Raw genomic sequence first — 27,796 nt, 5'->3', positions numbered from 1 at the left:
GAGCGGCCACCAGGGGGCGACGCAGCCTGGCCTTGAACCGCGAACGGGGCGCTCAGCCAGCCTCTGCAGCGCGTCTTGCGCTGTGGGGCGCTGGCGGGCGCGGGGACAGTGCGCGCATGGCTTCCGCAGAGCGCTCGGGCTGAAGTTCCCGATGGAAACCTTCGCGTCGCCCTTGTAGTTCCCTCACTTGTGCCAAGAAGCAGGTTATAATAGTGCTCACCTCATAGAGCTGCTAGGGGGAGGAAATGAATTAACATCTAACAGAATACGTGCCCTGGATCATCTCCAGCTTGCCATTATCCACGCAGCAGCATAAGGGACCTGTTCACCCACACACGTGATCAGGGCTCAGCATTGCTCTGGGATCCAGTTCTAACAAGGTAAAACTTGGTAGCCCAGGTGATATGGACCCTTGTCTGCCCCTGCCCCAGTCCCTCTGTCCTAGAACAACACAAGTTTCCAGCACAGCACACCTTCTGTTCATCCACAGTTTGCTCTGCAGGCCACAAAGCTTTTCCACAGGCTATCACTTCTGTTTTTACCTCCTCACGTTTCCCTCTGTGGCCTGACTGCCTTGCAGCACCAGTAGAATGGTCCCTCTGGGAAGTCTACCCTGACATCTCAAATGAGGGCTGGTGGCAGGGTCAGTTGCTCTGACACCAGCAGAAGCTTGACCCTCACACTCAGACTGAAGTGGACGCCGGGGTCTCTCCATCCAGTAGGAAGTGGCCATACCTGTTTCTGAAAGACCCTCCGACTCCCTGTCCAAGGAAGAACGCACGAGACACTGGCTGCAAAAGCAAGAGGCAGTTTATTGGTACACAGGCGCCTGCGGGTGCGCAGCAGAACCTCAGCTGGAGCTTCGGTGAACTGGCACACCGGGCTTTGGGGCACAGATCTTTTATGGGGTAAAGGAGCAGGTTTCGTGCGCGCGGCAAGCAACAGGTTTCTTATTGGTCATTTTGAACCTAGCATATAGGTCACCAAAAGAGCAAGGTCGTTTTTCACTGTATGTTCCTGGAAAACCCCCAGTTTTACATTCCATTCTTTCTGTTCCTGCTTATCTGTTCCGGTTTTCCCAATCGTGTCCTGGGACACAATTACCCGGTTCTGTTCCTGCTTATCTGTTCCGGTTTGCCCGATCGTGTCCTGGGACACAATTACCCGGTTCTTTCCCAACCATCCTGTTCTTTCCTAATCAGTTACATTTAACTGGTTATATGAAAAACACATCTGGTGCCTGTTAACTGGTTATCTGAAAAACACATCTGGTGCCTGCGCAGGTTTGTAGCATGCCCTGATGATTTTGTAACTGGGCCTAAAGTTATTGGGCTGGGGTCTCTCATTTCCATACATAGCAAACAGCTAAACCTGTCACCATCACTTCTACTTCATAACAGCCTGTACCTGCTGTCTGCTAAGCTGTGAGGGCGATTCATAGGCCAGTAACACCCAGACCTGCTGTTAAGGAGTGGCTGCTGTGAAATTCCCACTAATACACAGTGGAACCAAACAGTGTTGGCCCAACTGGATTGTGCATGGTCATTGTGGCCTCCTTGGCTGTTTTACCTTTTCCTTTTGTTTCTGAATCCTCTTCTATGTGCCTGTAAAGCCACCCGGGTTCTATGCAGGGTCTCCAGCAGCACTGAGGCTTGCTGCTCAACCAGGTGGCTTGTACTTCCTTTCTTATTCTCTTCCAGCATGGAAGGCCCTAAAGAATGGGACTTACTTAGAATCCAATTATTTGAGGGGACTAGCATGGATTATCACGTGACAATTTGAAGCATATAATACATGTGAACAACTCTTGAAACTCGAAGCAATGGGTCCACCAATATTTCTCTAACAGGAATTAAGCATTTGGATTATGACCTTGAAGGAAATGTTACAATATTTTCCTCTGGTGCTGGGGATTGAACCCAGGGGCATTCTACTACTGAGCTACACCCCAGCCATTTTTAAAAATTATGAGACAGGGTCTTGCTAAATTGCCCAGGCTGGCTTCAAACTTGTGACCTTCTGCCTTAGCCTCCCAAGTAGCTGAGATTACAGGTATGTACCACTGTACCCAAAAGGAATTGCTATAGTTGTTAATAGGGTAAGACTGACCAATAGATACTGAATACTCACTCCTGTATGCAGCCCTCTACAATGTCTGTGGCCTGGGAGAAAGAAATGTATTAGTTAGGCTACTTACATAGCAAACAGCTAAATGGTGTTTACAGCAACACTGAGCAGTTCCCAGCACCAAGGAAAGTGTTAGTCAAGTGCCTGTGGGATGTCTCTATTTGGCCATCACAAGAGCACTCTCTCATCATGAGTGACACTACGGTCACCCAAGTCAGGGATCTCAGGTTCTCCTTGACACGTGACCCATACCCAGGCACTATATTCCAGAGGGGCACTTCTGTGACTCCTCATGGACATACAGGGTGATCTTGCCCTCTTTTCCCTCCCCCACACCCTTGCAGTATTCTAACACTTTCTCTGTCACTACTTTGCCCTAGTGTCCACCCCACAGCCACAATGGGTTCTCTAAAATGCAAATAAAGCTCTTCAGTGAATACTCATTTCCCTGAAGATAAAAGTTCAAATACTTTAACAAGATATATAAAGCTGCTGGGTGTGGTGGCACATGCCTATAATACCAGCAACTCCAGAGGCTGAAGCAGGGGAATTGTAAATTTAAGACAAGCAATCAAGCAAGGCCCTAAGCAACTTAGAGACCCTGTCTCAAAAAAAAAAAAAAAAAAAAAAAAGGGATGTGGCTTAGTGGTTAAGTGACTCTGGATTCAACCATATTACCAAAACAAGATAAAAAGCCATTACCTCTACCTGCTCCCTAACTCTTGTTACTGTGTCCTGAAGGCCAGGGTCCTGGGTCGCCCTGCACCACACACCCTGTGTGCTACAATGTCTGTGGTCTGGGAGAAATCTTCCAGTTGACTACAGAAACACCAGCTGCCAGGTGCACTCCTGTACTCCTATCTGCTCAGGAGGCTGAGACAGGAGAATTTCGAGTTCAAAGCCAGCCTCAGCAATGGCAAGGCAGGTGCTAAGCAACTCAGTGAGACCCTGTCTCTAAATAAAATACAAAATAGGGCTAGGGATGTGGCTCAGTGGTCAAGTGCCCCTCAATTCAACCCCCAGTACCAAAAAAACAAAACAAACCAAAACAGAAGCAACAGCTGTCCCCATAACTGCCCATGGATATACCCAACCTTGACTCCTGTCTCTTTGCCACATCTGGCTCAGACCTGGTTAGGAGTGTTGTGAGAACTGAATCCTAGGCTTTTACAAGCAATTGGCGGGCACATGATGCTTCCCTCCTCAGGCGGACACCAACTCAGTAAGTGGAGGTAAATAAACATCTTGTCCTTACAGTGCACTGTGTGGTATGCTTCTCTAGGGGGTGGCAGGAAGGATGTGGCTGAGAGTCTGGGGTTTGGGAATCTGCCTGAGCAGAACTCAAATCCAGGCTCTATTACTATTTGCTGTTACTTTGGACAAGGTATGTTGTCTCCCTGAGTCTCAGGTTCTTCATCTTTTTTCTTTTTCTTTTGAAACAGTGTTTTGCTAAGTTTCTGAGGCTGAACTGATCTTGTGATCCTCCACCTCAATTTCCCAAGTTGCTGGAATTATATGTGTGTGCCATTGCACCCAGGTAGTTTCATTTAAAAAATATATATATATTTTTTTTTGTTGATGGACCTTTATTTTATTTGTTTATATATGGTAGAATCGAACCCAGTGCCTCACACATGCTAGGCAGGCTCTCTACTACTGAGCTACAACCTCAGTTCCAGTTTCCTCATTTTGAAGCAGGGATGGTAATACTACCCACTTGAGCTCTCTGTCCTGACAGACTGCACCTGGAGGGGAAGGACTTGGCCAGAGGAGCATGACAAATTGGCTTTTTATAGGAATGTTTGACTGCTCTGTGAGGCTTGTTTTCCAACAAAGACAAGGGATACAGAACAAAAATGTTCTAAAAAGTAAGTACAAATCCTGACGGGCCTCAGCAAATTCTAAGAATTTAATCATTAAGAATATGACAGTTTATAGGCTGGGGTGAAGCTCGGTGATAGAGCACTTGCCTAGCATTTAAGAGGCCCTGGGTTTATCTCAGCCCTCCCCCCAAATTAAAAATGAAAAATACAATTACTTGGGAGGCTGAAGCAGGAGGATTACAAATTCAAGTTCAGCTTTGGTAACTTAGTAAGACTCTGTCTCAAAATAAAATAAATAAAAGGACTGGGGATATAGCTCAGTGGCAGAGCACCCCTGAATTTAATCCCCAGTACCATAAGTAAGTGAGTAAGTAAGCAGAGCATAGTTTAATGTGTTCAAGACCAAAGCTACAAACTGTTGGCAAATAAATTAGGTCCCTCTGAAAGCTGTTCCAAAGAGCAGAGAGCTACAGATGGTGCCACTTCTCCCTCGTGTTCTCCTCCTCTGCCCTCCTGCTTACTGGGATGGCTTCCTCTGGGATGCAAGGTGAGGAATCGCTCCTGCACAGAAGCAGTTTTGGCAGCAACTGCAATTTTATTAGTCGAGTTGATTTGTCCTGGGTCTGCTGGGTACAATGAGTACCCCTCCAGCCCCATCCTGGCATCCCTCCAGCTGACCTTGGCACACGGCCTGTACGTACGTGGAGGCCAGCAAAGGCGCAGGTGGCAGTAGCAGTGCATGGGGACCCATAGGTCACCTTTCTCCCCTCCAGGGACAGAGGCTCTGGCTGTCTTCCTTCCCTGTCCATTTCCACACCCCCAACATCACCCACAGTTCCCTACTCCTGCTTCTGGTGAGGGCCTAATTGAGGAGGAAGAAGCTGGAGGCCAAAGTTCATGTTGAGCTGGTCAGCCACTTGGGCAGAGCTGAGAATGAGTGGGGGTGGAGTGGCTGGCTGAATCCCAGGAGCTCATGGAACCGTGAGAAGAATCTGGCATGGTGCCCTCCCTGCCCCCACCAGACCTCCCACTCACTTGCCCAGGAGGCCTTTGTCCATGTCCCCATTAGGGAGGGGACCTCTCAGGCAAAGAAGGTAGAAGGCTGTTCATGGTACCCCCCCCCCAAGAAAACCCCTGCCTCTGAAAAGTCCCAGGCACATAGACCCGAACCGGCTGCCTACGGTTGAAGCTGGTGGAGTTTGCTGCCTCCTCAGACCGTCAGACTGGAGCCAGAAGTCTGTGATGAGACACCCTCAGCTCCTGGGGGCTGCTGCACGTCAGAGCGCCAAAGGTGCAGGGCCTGGCAAGAGCATACAGGCAGGCTGTCCGGATGGAGGGCTCTGGTAGGGCCCGGCAACATGGCAAGGGAGAGTCCAGGGTCCAGGTGCTCGCCGAGGGGCAGCTGTCCATGTTAAGTGGAATGGGACGTCATGTTGTAGGACGCATTCTTCAGGGCGTTCAAGAAGAACTGCTCATTCTCCAAGAAGTCCCGGTCCTGCCAGGCAGATTCGGAAAAGAGCTCACACTTCCATGCACTGAGAGGGGGGCCAAACAGCCCTCACTTGGGGGCTCCCTCTCCCAGTTATCAGTCAGCTCTGGGAGGCAGGGTGGGGGCATGAAAGAGCCCAGGCGTAGAGTGAGGCAGACTTTGGTCTCAGTCCTGGGAGGCCACTTGTTAGCAGTGGAACTGATTTCCAGCACATGACCTCTTGTCTCTGAGCCTCACTTTCCTGTTCTAATCTGGAGATAAGAATCTCTCCCATGTAGAGCTGAGTGTGGGTGAAGTTGCTGATCTACATAAAGCCTGAGTGTTAAGCCCAGCACACAGGACATGCTCCCTGAGTGGCCACTGCATTCACAGGCTGTCGGGAGGTTTAACTGAGATGACATTTGCCAGCTGTTGCGTACAGAACCTGGCCTAGAGCAGAAGCCTCCAAGTTGCATGCCGAGTAGTCTGCCTTCTGAGTCTCCTCCAGGAGCTGGGGTCAGCGCTCCCCAGAGCTGTGACATGCTCCCTGATGCCTCTGCCCCGAGCTGGAGGGACTCTGCATGTCACCACAGTGAACAAGAGGACCCAGGCCCAGTGGACACTCACCTGCTCGGCTGTGTGCTTCAGCAGCACCAACTTGGCAAGGAGCTTCGCGGGGCCCGGGTTGGCCAGCAGCTGGCTGCCCTGAAGGGTGGTGGGAGCGGGAGTCACGAGAGCTGAGAAGGCTGAGGAGGAAGTCAGGGCCAAAGTGTTGGAAGGAAAACAGGACCACACGGCTGTACCGCAAGGCCTGCTCACGTGCTGCCCACTAGTGGGACTGGACCGACGTTCACATGGCTCCAACTCTCAAAAGCCTCTGAAAAACACTCATGTGCTCCTATCTGACAAATCTGCTTCTAAGAATTTATTCAAGGGAATCAGTCAGACAAAGGAGCTAAGATGTACAGAGAGGTTTCCAGGGAGGCACTGCTCATCCTAGTGACAAAAACCTTCAGTGTGGAACAGCCTCAGAGTGGAAAGTGACATTGATCAAGAATGTTAAATCACCGACAGGAAGACACATTCCAGACGTGTATTGCTGAGTGTAAAAGCCAGCTTATAAAACATATTCCCAATTTTGTTTGAAAACATCCATCAGTCTGGAACGTCAGGCACCAAAATGTTCAAGTGGTTCCCCTGGAATGGAGACTTAGATTGAGTGTGATATTGTAAAAAGTTTCCCCCTCTATTTCTGACTTATTTCTCTAAAGTTAACATGCATTAATTGTTTAAAAAAATAAATAACAAGATGACTTTAAGACTCAGGCAGCACGCTGGCACACATTTGTAATCCTAGCATCTTAGAAGACTGAGGCAGGAGGATTGCAAGTTCGAGGCCAGCCTCAGCAACTTAGTAAAACCCTGTCTCAAATCAAAACAAACAAAACCCCAGAAAAAAAACTAGTACTAGGCACAGTGGTGTACACCCATAATCCCAGTGATTTGAGAGGCTGAAGCAGGAGGATTCGAAGTTTGAGGTCAGCCTCAGCAAGTCAGCAAGACCCTCAGCATGGTGGTGCATGCCTGTAATCCCAGTAACTCTGGAGGCTGAGGTAGGAGGATTACAGGTTTGAGGCCAGCCTCAGCAACTTAGTTAGACCTTCTTATTTTTTTTTTAATATGTATTTTTCAGTTATAGCTGGACACAATACCTTTATTTATGTATTTTTATGTGCTGCTGAGGATCAAACCCAGGGCTTCGCACATGCTACGTGAGCATTCTACCGCTGAGCCATAACCCCAGCCCACAAGACCTTATCTTAAAATAAAAAATAAAAAGGGCTGGAAATGTGGCTCAGTGGTTAAGCAACCCTGGGTTCAATCCCCAGTAGAAAAAAAAAAAACAACCCATTGCTCCCTCACTTGAGCAGCTGGAGGTTAGCCAGCTTCTCCTCTGCCCCTGCTCTGGGCTGGCGGAGCCCCATCCCTTCCTTGTGGAGCCACTTACCACCCAGGTTGGAGGCTGCTGGGCCCTGGCCTGTTGAGAACAGCCCTGGGAGGCTGGAGGGCAGGTCTTGTCGAGCACGGTCCAGCTGTAGCCTCTGCTGTGCCAAGCTCAGGTGTTCCTGCCCCAGCCGGAGACAGGAGAACTCAGTGGGGCGAGCAGGCGGCTGGGCATGCAGACAGGACGAGGGGAAAGGGGGAGCCTTGCCTGATGTACATGCTGCTCCTGCTGCTGCAGCCGCTCCTGCTGCTGCCTAACAGCCTGCAGCCGGGCCTGTTGCTCAGACTGCAACTGCCGGGCCTCCTGCAGCGCTTGCTCACCGTCCTGGTACTTCTTAGAGGCCACCTGCAAGGAGGTTTCAGGGTCAAGGCCAGGGTCAGAAGATGTCCCAAACCCACACACCTTCCAGCCTCACCTGGCTCATGTGCTCCACCTCCTCAGCACGGCGCTGGAGACGCAGGCTGGCGGCTCTGACCCTCTCCTTCTCCTGCTGTAGCTCCTGCCGCTCCCGCTCCACAGCCTCCCTCTCAGTTGCCAGCTGCTCCTCCTTGGCCCGGAGCTCGCTGGCCCTGACCCTTAGCTCTCCCTGTTCCTGGAGAAGGCAGAATCTTCTCTGCATCCACCTCTTAGGAGCTATAGCAAGCTGTGCAGCACCCGAGGGTCCCCTCTGCCTACCCTGCTTCTGGAGCTTTCAGGATGGACCAGAGAGGCATGAGACCAAGCTGGGGTGCTCCCCAACAAGCTGTATAACTGCAGCAGGTTCACCTCTGAACCTTAGTTTCCTCATTTCTAGACTACTGAAGTCATAGGAGCTAATGAGAATCAAACCCAAGTCCTTCTGCCTGCTAGGCAAGCACCACTACACATCCTCAGCCCTTTTTATTTATTTTTATTTTTTATTTTTTGGTTCTGGGGATTGAAAAGAGGTACTTTGTCACTGTATCACTGAGCCACATAGCCAGCTCTTTTTGTTTGCTTCTTGTTTGTTTTTTGGGGGTAGTATCAGGGATTGAACTTATGGACACTGGGCCACTGAGCCATATCCCCAGCCCTATTTTGTATTTTATTTAGTGACAGGGTCTCACCAAGTTTCTTGGTACCTCACTTTAGCTGAGGCTAGCTCTGAATTCCGGATCCTCCTGTCTCAGCCTCCTGAGTTACTGGGATTACAGGTGTGCACCAGCCCACCCTGCTCCTTTTTGTTTTTTAAGACATGGTCTAAGTTGGTTAGAACCTCACTAACTTGCTGAGGCTGCCCCTGAATTTGTGATCTTCCTGCCTTAGCATCCAGAATCATGGGTATTACAGGCATGCACACCATGTGTGGCCTTAGCCCTTTTTATTTTGAGAGGGTCTCAGGAAGTTGCCCAGGCTGGCCTTGAACTTGAAATCCTTCCACCTCAGCCTCCTGAGTAGCTGGGATTACAGTACTACACGACCATGCCAGGTTCTAATGAGAATTAAATGAGGAAAAAAGTGTATACAATGCCTCTGGGGACGCAAGGGAGTTACTGTGGTGACAATACTTGTTTAACCACTGCACTCTAAGTATGTCATCACTGTGCTCTTATTTCGTAAGCCCGAAGCTGACGCACCTAGGAGGAAGGCCACGGCTGCTCTGGAGGCTGCCTCACTCACGCCTGTGGCACTGGGACAGATGCTCTTGCCCAGAGGGCCGACCTCCCAGGGGTCTGTTAGGAGGAGGCTCACCTTCTCCAGCTACCCTACCTTGGCCAGGCTGATGAGGGTGCCCTCCCGGCGGGTGTCCACCTGCAGTGCTCGCTCGGCCTCGCGCTCAGCCCGCTCCTTACTCAGCTTCTGCTGTGTGAAGAACTCAGCCCACTCGGCTGCCAGGCGCCGCCTCTCCTCCCCACACTTCTGCATGACCGACTTCTGCTCCTCCAGCAAGGCGCTCTAGATTTGGGGGTGGGGGCGTGGTGAGCGTCTTGTCTGGGTGTAATGGTGGGTCAGCAGCTGAGCCTGGTGCTGGACTCACCTTGGCCCTCTCCAGCTCTTCCCTCTCTATGGCGATCTGCTGGGCCAAGACCTTCCTCTGCTCCTCCAGAGCACGCTGCGTGGACTCTGCCTTGGACTGCTCGGCATTCACACGCCAGCGTTCCTGTTATGATCCAGCACAAAGATAGAAAATGTCGGTCCTTTTTAAAGAACAGAGCTTGCTCTTGTATTTGAATGTACATTAGGTGTGCAAATGAATCTGTCACAGCTAAAGAGGTTAAATGACATTTAGTGACATTGAGTGGGCAAGAGCATCTGTCCCAGTGCCACAGGCGTCATGTGACATGACAGATCTGGGTGACAGGAGGAAAGAAGCACAGTTGGTGGGGGAAGACGTGGAGAGGCCCCAAGGCCAGTGGCCAAGGAATTAAGTGATAGGTGGCCCAGCCAGGGAGATCGTGTGTGCTCAGGTGGGCAGTGCTCAGGGTAGGGCAGAGCTGGAAGACACAGGCAGGAAGGGCAGGAGGGACACTGAGAGGAGCTCTGGGCCTGGGCGATTGCAGGACTCAGGAAGCAGATCAGAGGGCCGACCTCCCAGGGCTCTGGTAGGAGGAGGCTCACCTTCTCCAGCAGCCGGCTCTGCTCACTTAGCCGGGCCTCCATCTTCCCGATGACCTCTTGCAGCCGAGCACGCTCCTCCTCCATGTCCTGCTGCTGCCGGCCCAGCCGCTCCTGCAGTGCTGGGTGGCCCACAGGGCGCTCACTACCTGCCCTCCTTCCTCCTCAGGGGAGCCTGGGATACTGAGGTGGGGGTAGGGTACCTCGCAGCTGTTCGTCCTGATGCCGGATTCCCAGCTCCCGCTCCTGCGAGGTGGTGAGGTGTGAGGCCTCCACGCGGGAGGACAGCTCATTCAGGCTGCTGGAGAACTTTTCCATCTGCTCGATGATGCCATTCAGGGACCTGGAGGGTGATCCATCAGGGAACCTCAGCCTGTGGAGGCCCAGGCCTGGCCCCTTGGGTGGGCAGTGCTGGGTGGGACACACACCGTGTGTGGGAGGTGGCACTGGTAACTGCATCGATCTCTCGGTCCTTCAGCAACTTCAGTCGCTGCAGCTGCTCCTCATGGTCCTTGCGCATTTCCAGGATGGATGCCCTGAGGAGAGGGTGGCAAAGGCGGTTGGCCCAGGGCCACTCTAGCAGAACCACACAGACGGGATGTAGGGAGAACACCCTGGCAGCTCTTCACGGAAGCAGCCGCCTCTGCGCAGTCCCTCTGCCTCCTCCTCCCCCAGACACTCAGTCTCCATGACTTTCCTTTTTCCTTTTCATACCAGGGACTGAACCTAGGCATTTTTAACCTAGGTTCAGATGAGCCACATCCCCAAGCCCCTTTTAATTTAACTTATATTTTATTTAGAGACAGGGCCTTGCTAAGTTACCAAGGCTGGCTTTGAACTTGCAATTCTCCTGCCTCAGCCTCCTGAGCCACTGCACCCAGCTTCCTGACTCTTCTATCTCATCGGTCCTGGTGCCTCAAGGCCATGTGCACCAAAAGATTCCTCCTATTATTAAGCAAAGTCCACTTTTCACAGAGTAAAAGCTGTGTGCCTAACCCCTGTGTGTGGTCCATAGGGCTAGTCTTAACAAGCCTGCTCAGGCACCTTTTCTTGGTTCATTCTCATCCAGAAAGGCAACCAGATGAACACACCAGCAATGATAAGCACAGCTTTCCCATGGTGGAGCTAGTCACTAGTCTCCATGGGAGAGGTGAGTGGAGTAACCTAGCTTGGCTGGGTCCTCTGGTGCTTGCTGCTGCTCTGCCTTGCCTCCTGGAAGGCTACACTCCTTTGGCTTTTGCCCCTCCTTGCCTCAGCAGAAGAAGTGGCACCCCACTCAGGTGGGCCAATAGGCTGGTGTGCTTAGCATTGGTCTTCACCTCAGTGGGCCAAAGGGAAGGACTCAAACCCCATGCAAAGGCTGCAGAGCCACAGCCTGGGGTCTCTCGATTATTGCTCTTCTCTGCCCTTGTGTCTTGCCCTCACCGCTGTAGCTCCCGAAGCCGCTCCATCTCCTGGTCTTTTTCTTGTGCCGCTGCTGCCAAGCGCCGCTGGTGCTGGGCTGTGAGCTCGGCTCGGGCCTGCTCAGCCTCATGGCAATGAGAGAGATACTGAGCTGACAGCTCCTCATTCTCTCTGCGGAGCCGCTCCTCCCGTTGCTGGTATGATGTCTCTAGCATCTTAATGCGGCTTCTGCCAAGAGAATACCCACCAAAGGGCCTTTCTGAGCATATCAGCATGGTCTTGGGGTTCAGTGAAGAGATGCAAGCAGCACTGGGGCAGGACATCAGCCTGGGAAGACCGAGGCAGACCACAGGAAGGAGCTGCTAGGTACCTGTGTGCATTCTCAATGAGCTCCAGGTCTGCCTGGTGCCGCTGCTGTAGACTTTCCAGCAGCAGCTGGTGCTGAGTCCGCTCTAGTTCCAGCTTCCGCACCTAGGAGACAGTGGTAAGCCAGCATACTGCCAGGCGAGAGGTCCTTTGGCATCTATGCCCCATACCACTTTGTGCCTGCAGTCCTCTTCCCCTCTGGCAAAGCCTCTAGCCCATTAGCCCTGGACTCCCCCCACAGATGCCCAATGTCCCTTACCTGAACCTCCAGCTCTGCCAGCCGTGCGTGGCTCTGCAGCAGCTCTGCTTGGAGCTGGGCAGTGCCACTCTGAAGCTGCGCCTGGGCTGCCAGGAGCTGCTTCTGGTATCCCACACCTGGCAGCAGGCTCTGCTCCAGGGACTCTGGGAACAGGGACTGCAGGGGAGGATGAGAGCTGTCCCACGTCAGGAGCTGAGCTTGGCTACCTCCCGGCCCTCTGCTCACTGGACTTCCTGGCTTTCCCCTCATGGGTGGCTGCAGACAGGGACAAGACCAGGACAAGGTCTTGGAGAGCCCCAGGCCCTGCCACTGAGCTTTCAGCAGCATCTCCCCATCCAGCTCTGGTCAGGCAAGTAAGTGTCCCTCTGTCCCCCCAAATGACATTCTCCCCTTGGCGTCTCTAGCTTCTGAGACAAGAATCAGTCTTAGCTATGACAGTGGCCCTCTCTGTTGGGCCAGAAACCCAGGTGGCCCACCTATGACACTGGCCCTTACTGTTGGACCAGCCACTAATCTGCTTTCTATAAGCCGCCCCTCACCCACTGTCTTCCAGGAGCACTATCCTGGGTGCCACACCTCCCAGGCCCAGGTGTCAGAGGTGACTGCCACACCTGGGGAACAGAGCTGGAGGTGTGGTGGGAGGATGGCAGGGATAGAGGAGGCTTTCTAGATGGATGCGGCCCTGCTTTCTGAATGCAGCATTCCTGGCTGTCCCAGCCTGGCTGCCACCTGAAATTCCCTATCGATGCTGGCAGATTCACCCCCAACACCACCTGGGCGTCCTGAGGCTAAAAGTTCAAGAGAGCACTGGTGAGGTGTGCCAGAGTGTTCTGGCTGGTACCACGCTGGGCATATCTGACACTGCTTTCCCAGAAGGTTGTCACAGCCAACTCCTGGAATTGCCTTTGAACGTGGATGAACTCCCCAGGCCTAAGACCTGTACCTGTTTGTCCATGCTCCCTACCTTGACAGGTGCAGAGAGCCCTGTGGGTTCCTGAGATTTGGGGAAACAAACCGCAGGCTCTGAAAAATAAACCACAGAGAAATTATCAGGAGGCCCAGAGGAGCCCAGGGATTTCTGCCTTGCTCTGTTCTGAGAGTCCCTTGTTACTTGGCTTCCAGGGGCCTCAAAGGAGGCTCCTCTTCCTCACCCAGGACTAAAGCCCAAGTAAAGCAGAAACGAACCGGTGCCATAGGGGTCTCCAGAGGCTGTTCTTCTCTTTGGGTCACCTGCAGGGAGGGCCAAGGGAGAGTGGCTCCAACTCTCGGGGGACCTGCAGACACAGGGACAGGGCAAGGTAAATAGAACTCTGTGCAAGAAACAGGGAGAGAAGGGAAAGGGTGGCAGCAGGAGTCAAGGCAAACTTCAGGTAAGTAACTTTTTATTAGGAGAGCAGGACCTGGCTGTGCTGGTGGCTGGGAAAGGAGATGGGGACACAGCCTGCAGCAGATCTGCCATGGGTGGGCCTGACAGAGACACTGAACACTACAGCCAGTGGCCACCTGGAGTCCCAGCACGGCCACCTGCCGTCTGTCTATGGGGAAGGAGGCCTGGGCAGGCCCTACTGCCTCACTCCTTCCCAGCCCTGGCTGTGGACATACCCTGTGAGGAGGGGCCTGGCAGCTGGTATTTCTTGTTCTGTTGCTCCTGAGGTCCTTCCCACAGCTGCCTGATCAAGCCCCTGAGTGCTGGTGACAGGTTGGCTGAGGACAGCGCATGTTAAAGGTGAAGGTGACAGAAGGCCCAGGTTAGACTGGATGACCATGGCCGTGGATGAGCTCCCAGTGTGACACTTGTGGCACCCCTCTCCTCTTCCTGCTTCTCCTTGGCCTTCTGTTCCCACCCTCATCTTGGGGATTCTCCCAAGACTGAGCTCCGGGAATGTGTGGGCTGCCCTTCCCTTCCAGAACCACCTCCCCACCTTGGTGGCCATTAAGGCAGTGACTGTCCATGGACTGACAATGGCACGTCACACACACCGCAGTTAAGTTCAAGTTCAAGCCTGTCTCAGTCCACTAGCTCCATTCAGCCTTAAACCACAGCTCTGCCCAGTCACCCCTAGGACAGCTGCCGTCAGCTACTTTCATGTTATTTGCACCCCTCCCTGGGCTTGCAGGGCAGCAAGGGTCTTTCCTGTTTGGGTCACAGCTCTGCCCTTGGCTTCAGGTCAAAGTCAAAGTTGTTGCCATCATCACATTCAGCCCAGGGTGTGGTGATGTCCCTGTGCTCTCACACGGCTCTCCAGAGCATCTCCCTGCTTCTTCTGGACTCAGCCCTGCCAGGCCCTTTCACCTTCCTGGCCTCAGAGGTCACTCATACCCTGCCCCACCAGCTGGCTACTCTGTGGCTCCCTAGGATCTGTGTCTTGGCCACCACGTCTTCTCAGACATGCCCCAGAGCCGCGACCATCTCTACCCACATGCACTTCAGTCACTTCAGCTGGGCTGACAGAAACACTGACAGTCACACACTGGGCTTCCCTTCCCAGCCGAGAATGCTGTGGACAGGGCCCTTGCTCAGGAGCAGAGGATGGCAGAACCTGCCACCTCAGGGCAGGTCTTCTCCTGCCTGATCCAGTAAGTCCCTGCTGCCAAGGCAGGGCGTGCCTGTCCACAGCCCTGAGCCCTCTAGCATCCATGCCTGGGTAGATGAGCAGCCCTCTCTGCTGTGCCCAACAGGAAGAGAAGCAGAGCTGAGAGTGGCCCATGGCATACTGCTGACATCTCCCACAGAGAATGTGGCAGGCGAGATGGGAAAGCTGGCCCTGGAGACCCTGCCTGGGCCTTCTCACAGATACAGCAGCCCAGACCCATACCTGGCTGTCCCCACTGAGTTCGGACCCTTATAAGCCTCAGCATGCTCCTCTCTGGCCACACCCTGGGACTTCTTCCGAGACAAGACATGGCTCAGCCAATCCTCCTCCTCTCCCGCCTCAGACTCTCGCAGCTTGGAGGACTGGCTGGCTTGGGCAGATGGCCCTGTATTCTCTGCTGGTGGCTTTGACCCTGAGGAGGGCAGCCCAAATGGGGCAGAGTTTGGGTCTAGGGCTGAGTGCTGGCTCACAGGACCAGGTACAGAAGGTGTGGAGATTGCCAAGCCTCCCCGACAGGACTCTCGGGTGGGAGAGGGAGGAAGCAGGTCCAAGTCGTCATCCTTGAGGCCCAACCAGTCAGCTCCTCCCTTCCTGGGGGAGATTGGGCTGGAAGCTGCTGGAGGACTTTGTTTGGTGCCTGGTTCTCCCTTGGGGTCTGGGCCACCTTCTAAGACCCTGTTGCAAGACAGAAAGGACAGCATCAGGCAGGGGAGGCACCCTGTCCCAACAGCCCCTTGCCAGTCTTTCCCTCTGTTGTCGGGAGTAGGGGAGGTGGGAGGGTGGACTATGAGGTCCACAGCAAGGAGTCAGAGATGCTCAGCAACTCTGCACAACCAACATGAGGCCCAATGAGCAGGCCCCTGGATTAGCTCCAGGGGCAGGGCAGTGGCATGCTCTATGCTATTTAAGGATGTGGCTCTGGGTGACGTGCTTGCCTAGCATTCATGAAACTCTAGGTTTGAATCCTAGAGTGGCAAAAAAATAAAAATAAAAAGGAATATTCTGGGACTGAGGGGCTGGGGACAATGAAGCTCAGTAGTAGAGCATGCGCATAGCATACGTGAGGCCCTGAATTCCATTCCCAGCACCAAGCGGGGGAAAAAACATTCTGGGATTGGGAAGAAAAATCCATGTGGAGTCGTTATGTAGCTGGAAAGAGAGGCCACAAGGCCAAGGCAGCAGAGCTGATCGTGTTGAGCCTGGTGAAGGGCAGGACGAAATTCTCTGTACTGTTCTTACAACTTTTCTAGAAGTGTGAAATTACTTCATACAGTTTAACATATATACTGACAGAAAACAAATTCAGACAATTCCATCACTGATTTAATCTTCTGTTAAAAATCAGGAGGCTGATGGTCAGGGCCAAATCCAGGATCGGGCTTGTCTCCACCCTTCTGCTTGAACTGCTGGGACCAGGCAGCCTTCTCTCCCTTCAGCACCCACGGAGCCTTACACCCTGCCGCCCCCCACAGGGCTGTCAGGTAGGATGGGGAGAGCTGCAGGGACCTGCCTTTCCAGAGGCTGGCCTCCCCAGGCCCTGCTTACCTGACAGACTGTCGCCGAGACTGTGGACCCTCGGAGGAGCCCACAGTGGGCTGGTAGGCCCCAAAGATGAGGTCCTCATTGTCCCAGCTATCTTCTTCTTTGTCTGTAAAATAAGGGGCTTGTGACCATGATCTAGAGCAGGGGAACTGGCAGCCCTACATATAAGAGAAGCAGAGTGGGGTTGCTCGAGAGGAAGTCCTTCGGACGCATGAGAACATCCGGGGACTGTGGAGACACATGGCCAAGCCCTGCCCACCTCCCTTAAGGTCAGGCCCAGAATGCTGTGTTTCACAAGAACAAATCTCAACAGATGGCTGGTGGGATGATGCTTTGAGAAACACTGGTCCTGAGAAATTTTTAAGACATGAGCTGCTGCCTATCAAGACGGCGGAGCCAAGTATGGTGGCACATGCCTGTAATCCCAGTGGCTCGGGAGGCTGAGGCAGGAGGATTGAGAGTACAAGGCCAACCTCAGCAAAATCGAGGTGCTAAGCAACTTGGTGAGACCCTGTCTCCAAATAATATAAAAAATAGGGCTGGAATGTGGCTCAGTGGTTGAGTGCCCCTTGAGTTCAATCCCCAGTACCCTAAAAAAAAAAAAAAAAAAAAAAAAAAAAAAAAAAAGAAAGAAAAAAGAGGGTAGAGAAACCAACTTAAATAGTAATTCATAATCAGATAGCATGTATATAAAGCAACAGGATGTTGGACAGGATAAGGGTAAGAGTTATCTCTTGATACTTCTGTCTCCGTTACAGATGTGTTGATCATGTGTATGTGTCATGACGACATGTCATGGTGCCAGTGAGGTAGAGACCAGGTTTAGAGGTGCCTTCCCCTTCCCTCCTGTCCCATCCTGCCCCTTGGCTTCCTCACCCTGTGGTTTCTGATATTTTTTGTCTAGTTTGAACTCTCTGTGTTGTCCGGGACTTGGATGAGCTAGGAGTTTTGAGGCTGTGCTTCGACCCAGCAGTTCATCCAGCTTGGAGCGAGCAGGGCGGGGCCCTTCCCTGCAGGATGGGATGTGGGGAAGGAATTTATGGCAAGGAAGCTCCCAGGGGGACCACACTGTCCCCTCTCTTGAGCTTTTCTTGAGGTGGCACCACAGCCAGGATCCTCCACTCATAATCATCCTTACTGGTTACCCATCTGTCTCTTCTCTCCCTTGGGGCTGTCTCCGAACCCCAGGGTGGCCATGATGTCGTCCCCATCATCAAACAGCAACTCCTTCTTTCGGATGGGAGTGTCCCCAGGAGTTAGAGGAATACAGGGACCTAGGAGACAGAACCAGGATCCAGGCCTCATAGACTTCTTGCTCTCTATCATGACTGATGGGCCAGGAGGCAGGTAACAGGTTTACCTGTCTGGTTGGCCTATAGGACCTGACTCCCCCACACTCCTAGGCCCATGCTTCCCGCTCCCTGCTTCTGGAGACTGATAACCTTTTCTGGACTTGAGACCTGTGGTCCCACCCTGCTGAGATTCCACACCAGAAAGTTCAGTAAAATTGTCTGTTTTCAACAGACTCTGCCCCCAGGATGAGGAACAAGCTCCTCCAAATCACCTTGCTCTCTGACTGGGATGGGACTTCTGTTGGAAGCTGTTTTACTCTCTGTCACAGGTGGCTTCTTGGCAATGTCTTCTTCCTCATCAGAGAGAAGTCCTGCCAATGGGTCTTCCAAGTCTCAGAGCCAAAAGGGAAAGCAGAAGTTAGACTGTAGCACTTTGTCCAAGAAAAACAGACCTGGGGCTGGGGCAGCTACCCCCAGAACACGAACAAGCTCTTTAGCACTGCAGGGAACAGCCCACTGCAGGAGGCTATGACACAGAGACAAAGCTCGCACAGGGGGCGGTGGGCAACTCTGACTCTATTAGCTAGCTGCAGGGGCTCCTGGAAATGTCCCAAAGGGATCAGAAGAGAAGTAGAGCACTGTGTAGATTTTCCTACACTTCAGAAAGTCTGCACTTTGATACCTGGTTTCCAAGTCCTTGCAAGTAAGTTCCCCAGATGCCCTGGCCAATACAACCCAGCTCACCCCTCCTCTAGGACTGACATCAGGATACCAGCTCTCTGCTCCTCCTCTGATACACAGACTTGACCTCAGGCAAGCAGCAAGCATTACCCTGGCTACTCCCAAAACCGAGTGTCTAGGAGCAGAGCTAGGGTCTCTGGTACCTCCAAAGGAAAGCTTCCTGTACTGATGCCCAAAGCTGCTGGGAGAGGTGGTTGGCTGCTTGGTGGCAACTGTGTCCCCTAAAGGAAGAAGAGAGAGAGAGAGAAATTGTGGGACTAGGTCTTTCCTGGCTGAGGTCCTCCTCCACACCTTGGACTAGCGACCTGGGTGGGGGATACTTCATCCTAGGAAGCCTGAGCCCGTGGGCACAGGCACAGCCATGGAAGCGTCCATACCCATTTTCACCCAGGCTTCTGGCAGGGAAATGTGGTAAGAGGCCTGCTGTCAGCCCCTTGTCATGCATCACTCCAAACAGACAGGGAGCAGGGATGGGGGAGCAGGGAGAGGCAGAAGCTACCGTGCAACTTTCCTTTTTAAAAAGAAATTATTATTCTCAAAGGTGCTGGGAATCAAACCTAGGACCTCATGTGGTCAGGCAAGTGCTCTACCACTGAGCTACACCCAGACCCCACTTTCCATTTTAACTGGAAAAGCTCCTTGAGGAGCTGCACATGTTGAACTTAGAGGAAATGGAACCACCCCCTACCCACCTAACACACACACACAGAGGCACAATTAGCCTTGGCCTCTCTGTCCCAAGCTGAAAAAACCCACAGGACATGTGCGTCCTTCTAAGCACCTCTGAGGTACTGTCCTCCACTCACCCTTCTCACCAGCTGCAAGCCTGCTGGCAGGTCTGGGATTGCTAGGCAGCTCCTCTTTCCCAGAACCCTTGGTAGCTGTTTTGCCAGAGGCTGGATGAGACTTCTTCAAACCCAGGATATCGGCGTCCATGTCATCTAGATCCTAGACAATAGGACGGTGGGGCACAATGCCTGGGGAGATGCTGTGGTGTGTGCTCAGTGTCCCCCTAAGTCTGTGTGAAAGGCTTGGCCCCAGAGTGGTGGTCTTAGAAGGTGGGGCCTTGTGCAAAGTCCATAAGTAACTGCGGACCTTGAAAGGGACTGTGGGACCGCCATTCTCTTTCTTTGTTCCAGTTCCAAATGTGACCATTTGCTCCCACACATGTTCCTGCCATGATGTGTCACCATCTGGCACCCTCACCTCACCTCATTGGTGAGGTGAAACCAAACCAATCCCCGCCTCCACCTCATATTGGATGCTGAGCTTCCAAAACTGTGAGCTAAATAATCCTCCTCTCTTTATAAGTGAGCTGTCTTGGGTACTTTGTTGCAGTAATGTAAAGTTGGTAGTCAGAATGGGAGGAGGGGTTCTAGCTAAGGAGGGGGCAGGCACCTGGGGACGAACTATGAGAGAACAGAGGAAAATAAAACCCTGTTGAGAAAAATAGTGAGTTAGGAAAGAAAACGGAACTGAAGGTGAGCAGAGTGGAGTCAGGGGCCAGGCTCATGGTCTGGGAATAGGAGATTCAAAATCTCCACCAAAAACATGATCAGAGGACCTGAGGGTCATGCCTGGGACTATGGCCAGCTGGCCTGGGGGAGAAAGATTTCAGACTGAGGTTAAAGAAGCTGAATCTAGAGCCAAGAAGGGAATGGATGCCAATTCTTTCGAGCTCTACAGGGATGGAGCCAAGAGCTTGGCCTTCACCCAGAGACTGTGACAAAATGGGGTAAATGACTGGGCCATGAAGCCTGGAGTCAGAGGGCAGGCTGCTGCTGGCTGTAGGTGAGGGACAACCAAGCCCCTGAGCACTGTGTGATCATATTCTTACACATGGTTCAGAATTTGTCTTAAGATTCCAGTGTAAAAAGATCAGCTCTGGGCTGGATGTGACGAAAAGGGGATACTAGTTAGCAGGGACGTGGACAGAAAAGGTTAAGAGAAAAAGTTAAGGACAGGTCAAGAATAGGCTTTAGAGGGGACGTGATCTCCAGGTGAGTCTCCAGGTGGAGGCCAGCCCCATTTAATCAGAGGCCTGTGGTATAGACTTTCCAGTCTCCAGATAGCAAGAAAACTCATTATACGCAGGGGAGCAAAAGGGCAACAGTTCGGAGGAGAAGGTACTGGGAATAGAATTGACCAAAGTGTGTTACATACATGTATGAACCTGTAACAAAGAATCATACTATTATATGTATATTATATGTATAATGCATCAATAAAAATTAATTTAAAAGAAGGGTAATAGCTCAGGGGTTCCTCTGTTCTTGCACTAGGAGAGGGTCAGAAATATAGGTGGAGCCAAATGCAGTGGTGCATGCCTGTAATCCCAGCTGCTCAGGAGGCCGAGGCAGGAGGATCATGAGTTCAAAGCCAGCCTCAGCAACTTAGTGAGACCCTAAGCATTTCAGTGAGACCCTGTCTCTAAGTAAAATACAAAATAGGGCTGGGGATGTGGTTCAGTGGTTAAGTGCACCTGGGTCCAATCCCCGGTACCAAAGGAGACATTAGAGGGAGAACACAGCCATGGTATAAGGCATCAGTGCCCTATCCCAGCCCACCCCTGGGGCCTGGGAACTGTTTCCCTACCTTCATGGTCTGCAGCAAGGCCTGCGGGTCTGCCTCTGACACATCGGAAATCTAAGTCCACAGGAGGCAAGGATGCAGATGAGAGGCACATTAGTCAAGGCCCAGCAGCACTAAGGGATCTAGCCCCTGTTACCTTGCTTCTTTGGGAGTAGGTGGCTTAGCAGCGGTACAGCTTGGACAATAGGCATAAACAGAAGGGTCCCTTGCCCTCTACCCTTGGGGCTCAGCTGTAGTGAAGTTAAACTTGCCCAGCTGTGGAGCCCCGTAAAGTGCTGCCACTTTCTGTTCCTCCCAGTGGAGAAGTCACTTCCATCACAGGACCCGAGCTTTACTGCTTCCCAATCATGTGACCAGACCATGTGGAGCTTCTTACAGGAAGGGCAACATCCAGCTCCCACAGTTGCAAGAGGCCTACCTTCTAGCTCATGGTTCTGGTTGGTCCATGTGGCAGCCCTTGGGCATTGTTTTGCTTTAAGAACAAAGTGACTTTGCCAGGATTTCTACACACTTCTGTGAGAGGCTCCTTGGCCACCATACCAATCTCACTGTTCTCAGGGATAAGCAGAGAGGCTAAGGACTGGGGACTGGGCCAGGCTCACCTCAGCATCAGCTTCTACCAGGGTATCAAAAATATTGTCATCCAGGAGGGACCTGCAAAGAGATTGCTGCAATCAGCACTAACCCCTCTACCTGGTCAGGTTATTCTAAAAAATGGAGAGGGGAGAGCTTAGTGGTAGAGCATATGGTTGGCACATATGAGGCCCTCAGTTCAATCCCAGCACCACCAAAAAAAAAAAAAAAAAAAAAGAGGGGCTTAGAGAACTTGGAGAGATTTCTCCAAGAGGACAAATATGCAAAAAGGAATTCATGAGCACCTAGTGCAGTGATTTTCTTTCTTTCTTTCTTTTTTTTTTTTTTTTAAGTGATAGAGACCTTTTAAAACCAAACTGTTAGAAACAAAAGGAGGCTGGGGATGTAGCTCGGAGATAGAGCACTTGCCTAGCATGTGTGAGGCACTGGATTTAATCCTCAGCACCACATCAAAATGAATAAAAGACCATCAACACCTATAACTAAAATATTAAAAAAAAAAAAAAAAGGAAAGAGGAAGACAACTGCTGTAGCTAAAATGAAGGTAGAGGCTGGAGCACAACAAGGTTCCTCCCTTATTGCTCATCTGTCAGAAGAGTGAATACAACTTGAAAATCACTGATCTGGGCCAATCCCCTTATTAAGAAAATTTAAGCTCAGACAGGTTCAGGAACTGCTCAATTAACAGATAAGGGACCAGAAGGCTTGGCTTCTGACTTCCAAGTCAGTTCTCCTTCACTCCTCTAGGGCCCTTCAATAACTGGAAGTTAAGGAAAGAGGGTAGAAGTTCCCGACCTCAGCAGCAGGCATGCACCAGTGGGAAGTGGGCTGGATGGGCCACGATCCCTAGGCCGCCCCAGTGCTCACCTTGCTCTGGTCTTTGAAGAAGGGAGCCCCTGAGGTGCACGTGTGGAGCCTCTGGCATGTGAAGCTAGTTCAACAGGCTTCTCAGGTAGTGCCACTGGAACAAGGGATGACGGAAAAGAAGTTGTTCGGTTACAGAGAACCGAGTTGAGATGAAAAGGATGTCAAGTGCCTGCATCCAGCTGTCTCCCTGACCTTCCCAAGGAAAGAAGGGCAGTTTGGAGGAAGGAAACTGGTGCCAGAGGCAGGTCTCAGTGCTTACCTTGGGGAAAGGAGTGGTACATTTCCAAGGAAGAAGTCAACCCTAGACATCAGTGTGTGTCACATGAAGAGCTCAACCCAAGCCAAGCCAACTGCACCCCCGGGTTGGCAGAGGGCACCTGACTTTGTGAGTTCTCCTTGCCAAGTGGGGGAGGCTAAGCCTCACTGTCCCCAGTGAACTTTGCCCAACCCAAAGCCCTGCTCCTCAGCACAGCAACACAGACACAAAGGGTAAGGGGCCAGTCTTCAGAATATATCAGGAACTGCTACAACTCAACAAGGAAAAGCCAAAGAACCCAGCTAAAAATGGGCAAAGATCTGAACAGACACTTCTCCAGAAAAGGTAAACAAATAGCCAATAAACACCTGAAAAGATGCTTGCCATCATGAATCACTGGTGACATGCATGTCAAGGCCACAGTGAGATACACACTCTACACTCCCAAGGATGCTTATGAGCAAAAGGGTGGGAAGCACTGGCAAGGACATGGGGAAACCAGAACCCCCTCACACTGCTGCGGGGAAGACACAAAGACAGCTGCAACGGAAAGCAACTGGTGGTTTCTCAAAGAGCAAAACACAGAGTTACCATAAGGCCCAGCAAGTCCACTCCCAGGTTATACTTGAAAGAACTGTAAGTACACACAAAAACCTATCCACAGCTGTGCACAGCAGCATTATTCATAGTAGCCAGAAATGGAATAACCAAATGTCTTTCACCTGATGAATGTGGTATACCTGCCCTATGGACTATTCTCTAGCCATAAAAAGAAACGAGAAGGAGGCTTGGTGGGAGGCTGAGGTAGGAGGATTCCAAATTTAATTGCCAGCCTGGGTAACATAGGGAGAACCTGTCTTAAAATAAAAACTTAAAGGGCTGGGGATGTGGCTCAAGTGGTAGTGCACTTGCCTGGCATGCGCAAGGCACTGGGTTCGAAACTCAACACCACATAAAGATAAAATAAAGATATTATGCCCACCTAAAACTAAAAAATAAATATTAAAAAAAAATAAAAATAAAAACTTAAAAAGCTGAGGATGTTGGGCTAGGGATGTGGCTCAGTGGTAGAGTGCTCACCTAGCATGTGCAAGGCCCTGAGTTAAATCCTCAGCACCACATAAAAACAAAATAAAGATATTGTGTCCAACTACAACTAAAAAATATATTTAAAAAAAAAAAGTTGAGAATGTGGGCTGGGGTTGTAGCTCAGTGGTAGAGCACTTGCCTGGCATGTGTGAGGCACTGGGTTTGATCCTTAGCATCATATAAAAATAAACAAAATAAAAGTATTGTGTCCATTTACAACTAAAAAAAAAGAAGAAGAAGAACATTCATCCAGGTGTGATGGTGTACACCTGTAATCCCAGTGGCTCTAGATGCTGAGACAGGAGGATCTTGAGTTTAAAGCCAGCCTCAGCAAAAGTGAGGCACTAAGCAACTCAGTGAGACCCTGTCTCGAAATAAAATACAAAATAGGGCTGGGGATGTGGCTCAGTGGTTGAGTGCCCCTAAGTCCAATTCCTGGTACTTAAAACAAACAAACAACAACAACAACAAAAACTGGAGATGTAGCTCAGAGGTAGAGCATCCTTAGCAAACTGGAGGTCCCAGATTCAATCCCAGTACCTCAAAAAATAAATGAATAAGTAAATAAGAATGAGGTACTGATACATGCTGAAATGTGAATGAACTTTCATAACATCATGCTAAGTGAAAGAAGTCTGAGGCAAAGGCCAGATTCTGTATGGTTCCATTTTATACAAACGTTCAGAACAGGAAAATCTATAGAGACAGAAGAAATAAATGGTGGCCTAAGATTGGGGAAGGAGAGTGAGGACTGACTACTAATGGGCATAGAATTTATTTATAGGGTGATGAAATGTTCTGGAATTAGATAGTGGTGATGTTCTAATATTTTAAATGCCACTGAATTGTACACTTTTAAAGAGTAAATTTGAAGCTAGGTGCAGTGGTGCATGCTTGTAATTCCAGCAACTTTGGAGGCTGAGGATTGAAAGTCTGAGATCAGCCTTGGCAACTCTGTGAGACTCTGTCTTGAAAAAAAGGCAGAGGGTGGCTGAGGATATGGCTCAGTGGTAAAGTGCCCCTGGGTTCAATCCCATACCAGATTAAAAAAAAAAAAAAAGTAAATTTTATGGTCTGGCCTGTGAATTAAAGGGCACTTACTATCATCTCCCAGGAGGTCACCAAGGACTTCATCGATGGAGCCTGGAACAGAAAAGGGCTAGCATGACTTAGGAAGGAAAGAAGGATAGTGTTTACAAACCTCGAGTCTTGGGACTCCCCCAAGACCCTGGTCTCTCAATGCTGGGTCATGTGTGGCTCTGCCTTCACTGGCCTTGGGGTATTTTCTAACCCTCTGGCAAAGTCACCACACTTTGTTGAAATACCTCAAATATAAATTTAAAATAACTTTCTCGGGCTGGCGCTGGGGCTTAGTGGTAGCACACTTGCCTGGCATGTGTGAGGCATTGGATTCGATCCTCAGCACCGCGTATAAACAAACACATAAAATAAGAAAAAAAACTTCAATTAAAATAACTTTCTCAAAGGATGCTGGTGAAGCTTTTCAGTAGAACCTCCTTTCAACTTGCCTCCCCCACAACACACTGGCCAACATTCAGTGTTCTGGACTCTGAAAAGTCCAGTATGAGTCTTTGGGAAAAGCATCCAAATTTCTAGGCACATNTTTTTTTTTTTTTTTTTTTGGTGGTGTGGGAGATGGAACCAACACACAAGGCAAGTGCTTTACCACCAAGCTAACCCCCAGCCCCCAAAACCTCGTTTCTTATTTATTTCTGAATTTCTTTTAAGAGCCCAAGAGGCAGAATACTGAGTCCCTAGGAGCACACAGGCTGCCTGAGGTCTTAAGGGAGAAACAAGACTCTCACCAAGAACATTTAAACAGACATGTCTACGTTGTGTTGGTACCAAAGGGAAAAAAAGAGACACACTGGCTTAAGGGTAATGTTCCATCTCTACTGACCTTTCAGTCCCTTCTTGGTTTTGGATGCCTAAAAATGGGAAAAACAAACAAACAAACAAATACAAAAATCAAATGGTGAACTTGTGTTGAAGCTAGAAAAGAAGAATAGTTTTGCTTTAGGAAGAAACACCAATGGCATTTTCAGACAGAATTTCCTTTATGTTTTCTTGTGTCTGACAATGGACTTATTCAGAACATAGCAAGACCCGCCACTAAGCAGCAGTGGCACCCATAAGCAGCAGAAATTTCTTCTTTTCCCTGATTTCCAAATACCACATGCAAACCCTCACAGCTGGGATACAATATGACTGAAAATGTTTCTTTCTATTCCATGAGCCTGAATCCTCAGTACTACTGATGGTTACTTAAAAAATGCTCCCAGCTGCTGAGTGTGGTGGTGCATGCCTATAATCCCAGAGACCTGAGAAACTGAGATAGGAGGATTACAAGTTTGACTCCAGCCTCAGCAACTTAGTGAGGCCCTAAGCAACTTGGCAAAACCTTGTCTCAAAATAAATAAATAGATACATAGATAAGACAGGAGATGTTGTCAGTGGTAAAGTGCCCCTGGGCTAAATCCCCAGGACCAAAAAAAAAAAAAAAGAGCTCCCAGTTGGGCTAGGGATGTAGATCAGTGCTAGAGCTCTAATCTTGGGTATGTGAGGTCCTGGATTCAATTCCTAGTATCACAAAACCAAAAATGCTTCCAGCTGTACATTCAGAAGCTCAGGAGAAAACCTGCTATAGTTTAAGTCTGAGAACTTGATATCAATGCTTTTTCTTATCACTCTTCTCTGGGGATCACATCCTGGTCCTTGCCATGCATCTCCCAAAGCATTCTATACAGTCAAGATTTGGGGGGCCCAGAGTGGGGTGAAGGGATGGCGTTCGCATTCCTACACATCTTCCTATGCCTTTTGCTTACCATATCAGGGATCTTGGGGGCTGCTTGACGGTCCTTCACAGCACTGTCCAGCTCATCTGAATTCTGCCCACATCAGGTTCATCCTCCCTGATGAACAAAATTGAAGTGGTTGCTTAAAAACAACGTAGCTTTAACAGAGCTTGACTCCTAGGGTTATCAAGGTTTCTTCCACTTTATTCATTCAAGGGGACAAAATCTACTTCCATACATTAAAAGATTCTTATGGGAGGCTGGGAATGGTGCCTGTAATCCCAGCAATTTGGGAGACTGAGGCAAGAGGATTCCAAGTTTGAGGCCAGCCTCTGCAATTTAGAGAGGGCTTAAGCAACTTGGTGAGAACCTGCATCAAAATTAAATAAATAAATAGGGCCAGGGATGTGGTTCAGTGGTAAAGTGCCTCTGGGTTCAATACCCAGGAACCCCCCCAACCCCCCCAAAAAATTTCCTTATGGGAAAGTGATTCAGATGAGAAGCAAAGTATTCTGGATAATACGTGTTCTGAATAACTGAACAAAGTGCAGTGGTCAGTGTCCTTACACTAAAAAAGGATGTGGAAAATGACAGGGACCCACTTCAGAAAGGTGGGTGTCTGGAAAGGTGGCCAACTCCCTTCCCAGACAACATTCAAGATTACTTTCTAGACAGCATTGGGCACAAAGCGCAGGCTGTGTTCTCTGGTTACCCCTTGACTCGATTTTCACTGATGGTGGAAGATTTCCCCTCCCCTTAGCTGTACCTGGAAGTCTTCCTCAGAATTACCTGTCTCCCTCCAGCTCCTCTTTACGGAAACCCACCTTCGCCACGCCAGGTTAGAAAGGAGTCAGAGGCGGTCATGTCTGTTTCCCGGGTGTTGGCCTGTCCTGGTTTTAGAATGTCACGTTTATATATAGGGGTTTGGGACAAAGGCCACTTGGAATGCTTGTGTTTTTGTTCCTCTGCAGTGGCAACTTCAGCGACCCACAGGTCCAAACGCGTTTTGCTCATAACAGGGGCACAGGGAGACTTCTGTCCCAGCTTCCCAGGCGGCGGGAATTTTCTAGGAGAGGTTTGTAAAGGCCCAAGGGCTCCAGAGCAGCGTCGCGTCAACGCGTCTACTCGGCCAGGTCCACGTCAGGCATTTTTTTAAGCCCCGAGCCCACCCAAGCCAGAGCTCTTCTCAGGGTCCCTCGTCCGTGACACTGCGTGCTCAAAGCGTCGCCCCGGCGCGCCCAGCCCGTCCCGACCCGAGCACAGCCTGCAACACCCAAGCCCCTAAGGTCCCTGTTACACGCCGTCCGCTCGCAGGCCCGGCCGTGGGGACCTGGTTGGGCCAGAGCCGCTGATTACGGTCTCACTCAGCCCGACCGACGCAGCCAGG

The 27,796-nt window shown here is 50.7% G+C and overlaps 1 protein-coding gene across 13 annotated transcripts; it reads right to left on the bottom strand.

The window, feature by feature from the left end:
- Positions 1-4,318: 4,318 nt before the first annotated feature.
- Positions 4,319-27,716, bottom strand: Fbf1 (Fas binding factor 1). Of its 13 annotated transcripts, none has more exons than XM_048797832.1 (30): positions 27,199-27,716; positions 26,440-26,526; positions 25,515-25,542; positions 24,695-24,736; positions 22,249-22,342; positions 21,390-21,441; positions 20,791-20,841; positions 19,002-19,143; positions 18,339-18,416; positions 17,727-17,846; positions 17,301-17,436; positions 17,039-17,172; positions 16,166-16,268; positions 14,843-15,295; positions 13,629-13,730; positions 13,212-13,300; positions 12,991-13,049; positions 12,027-12,281; positions 11,772-11,872; positions 11,423-11,629; positions 10,426-10,533; positions 10,201-10,340; positions 10,001-10,119; positions 9,420-9,542; positions 9,152-9,337; positions 7,839-8,015; positions 7,631-7,768; positions 7,427-7,544; positions 6,046-6,164; positions 4,319-5,445 (listed from the first exon to the last, which is right to left on the bottom strand). In XM_048797832.1, the coding sequence occupies exons 2-30, from the start codon at positions 26,440-26,442 to the stop codon at positions 5,362-5,364; spliced, it is 3,561 nt and encodes a 1,186-aa protein (XP_048653789.1). In that variant the 5' UTR covers positions 26,443-26,526; positions 27,199-27,716; the 3' UTR covers positions 4,319-5,361. The 13 variants fall into 13 exon arrangements, with proteins under 13 accessions (XP_048653789.1, XP_048653788.1, XP_048653795.1 ...); XM_048797831.1 differs by having other exon boundaries at positions 27,165-27,715; XM_048797838.1 differs by having other exon boundaries at positions 12,027-12,182; positions 27,199-27,715.
- Between the last annotated feature and the right edge of the window lie 80 nt (positions 27,717-27,796).

This window comes from Marmota marmota, unplaced genomic scaffold (assembly GCF_001458135.2).
Source record: "Marmota marmota marmota unplaced genomic scaffold, marMar, whole genome shotgun sequence".
NCBI classification, from domain to species: Eukaryota; Metazoa; Chordata; class Mammalia; order Rodentia; family Sciuridae; genus Marmota; species Marmota marmota.
The sequence above is the reverse complement of the archived record's forward strand: the minus strand, read 5'-3'. Positions and strand labels throughout refer to the sequence as shown.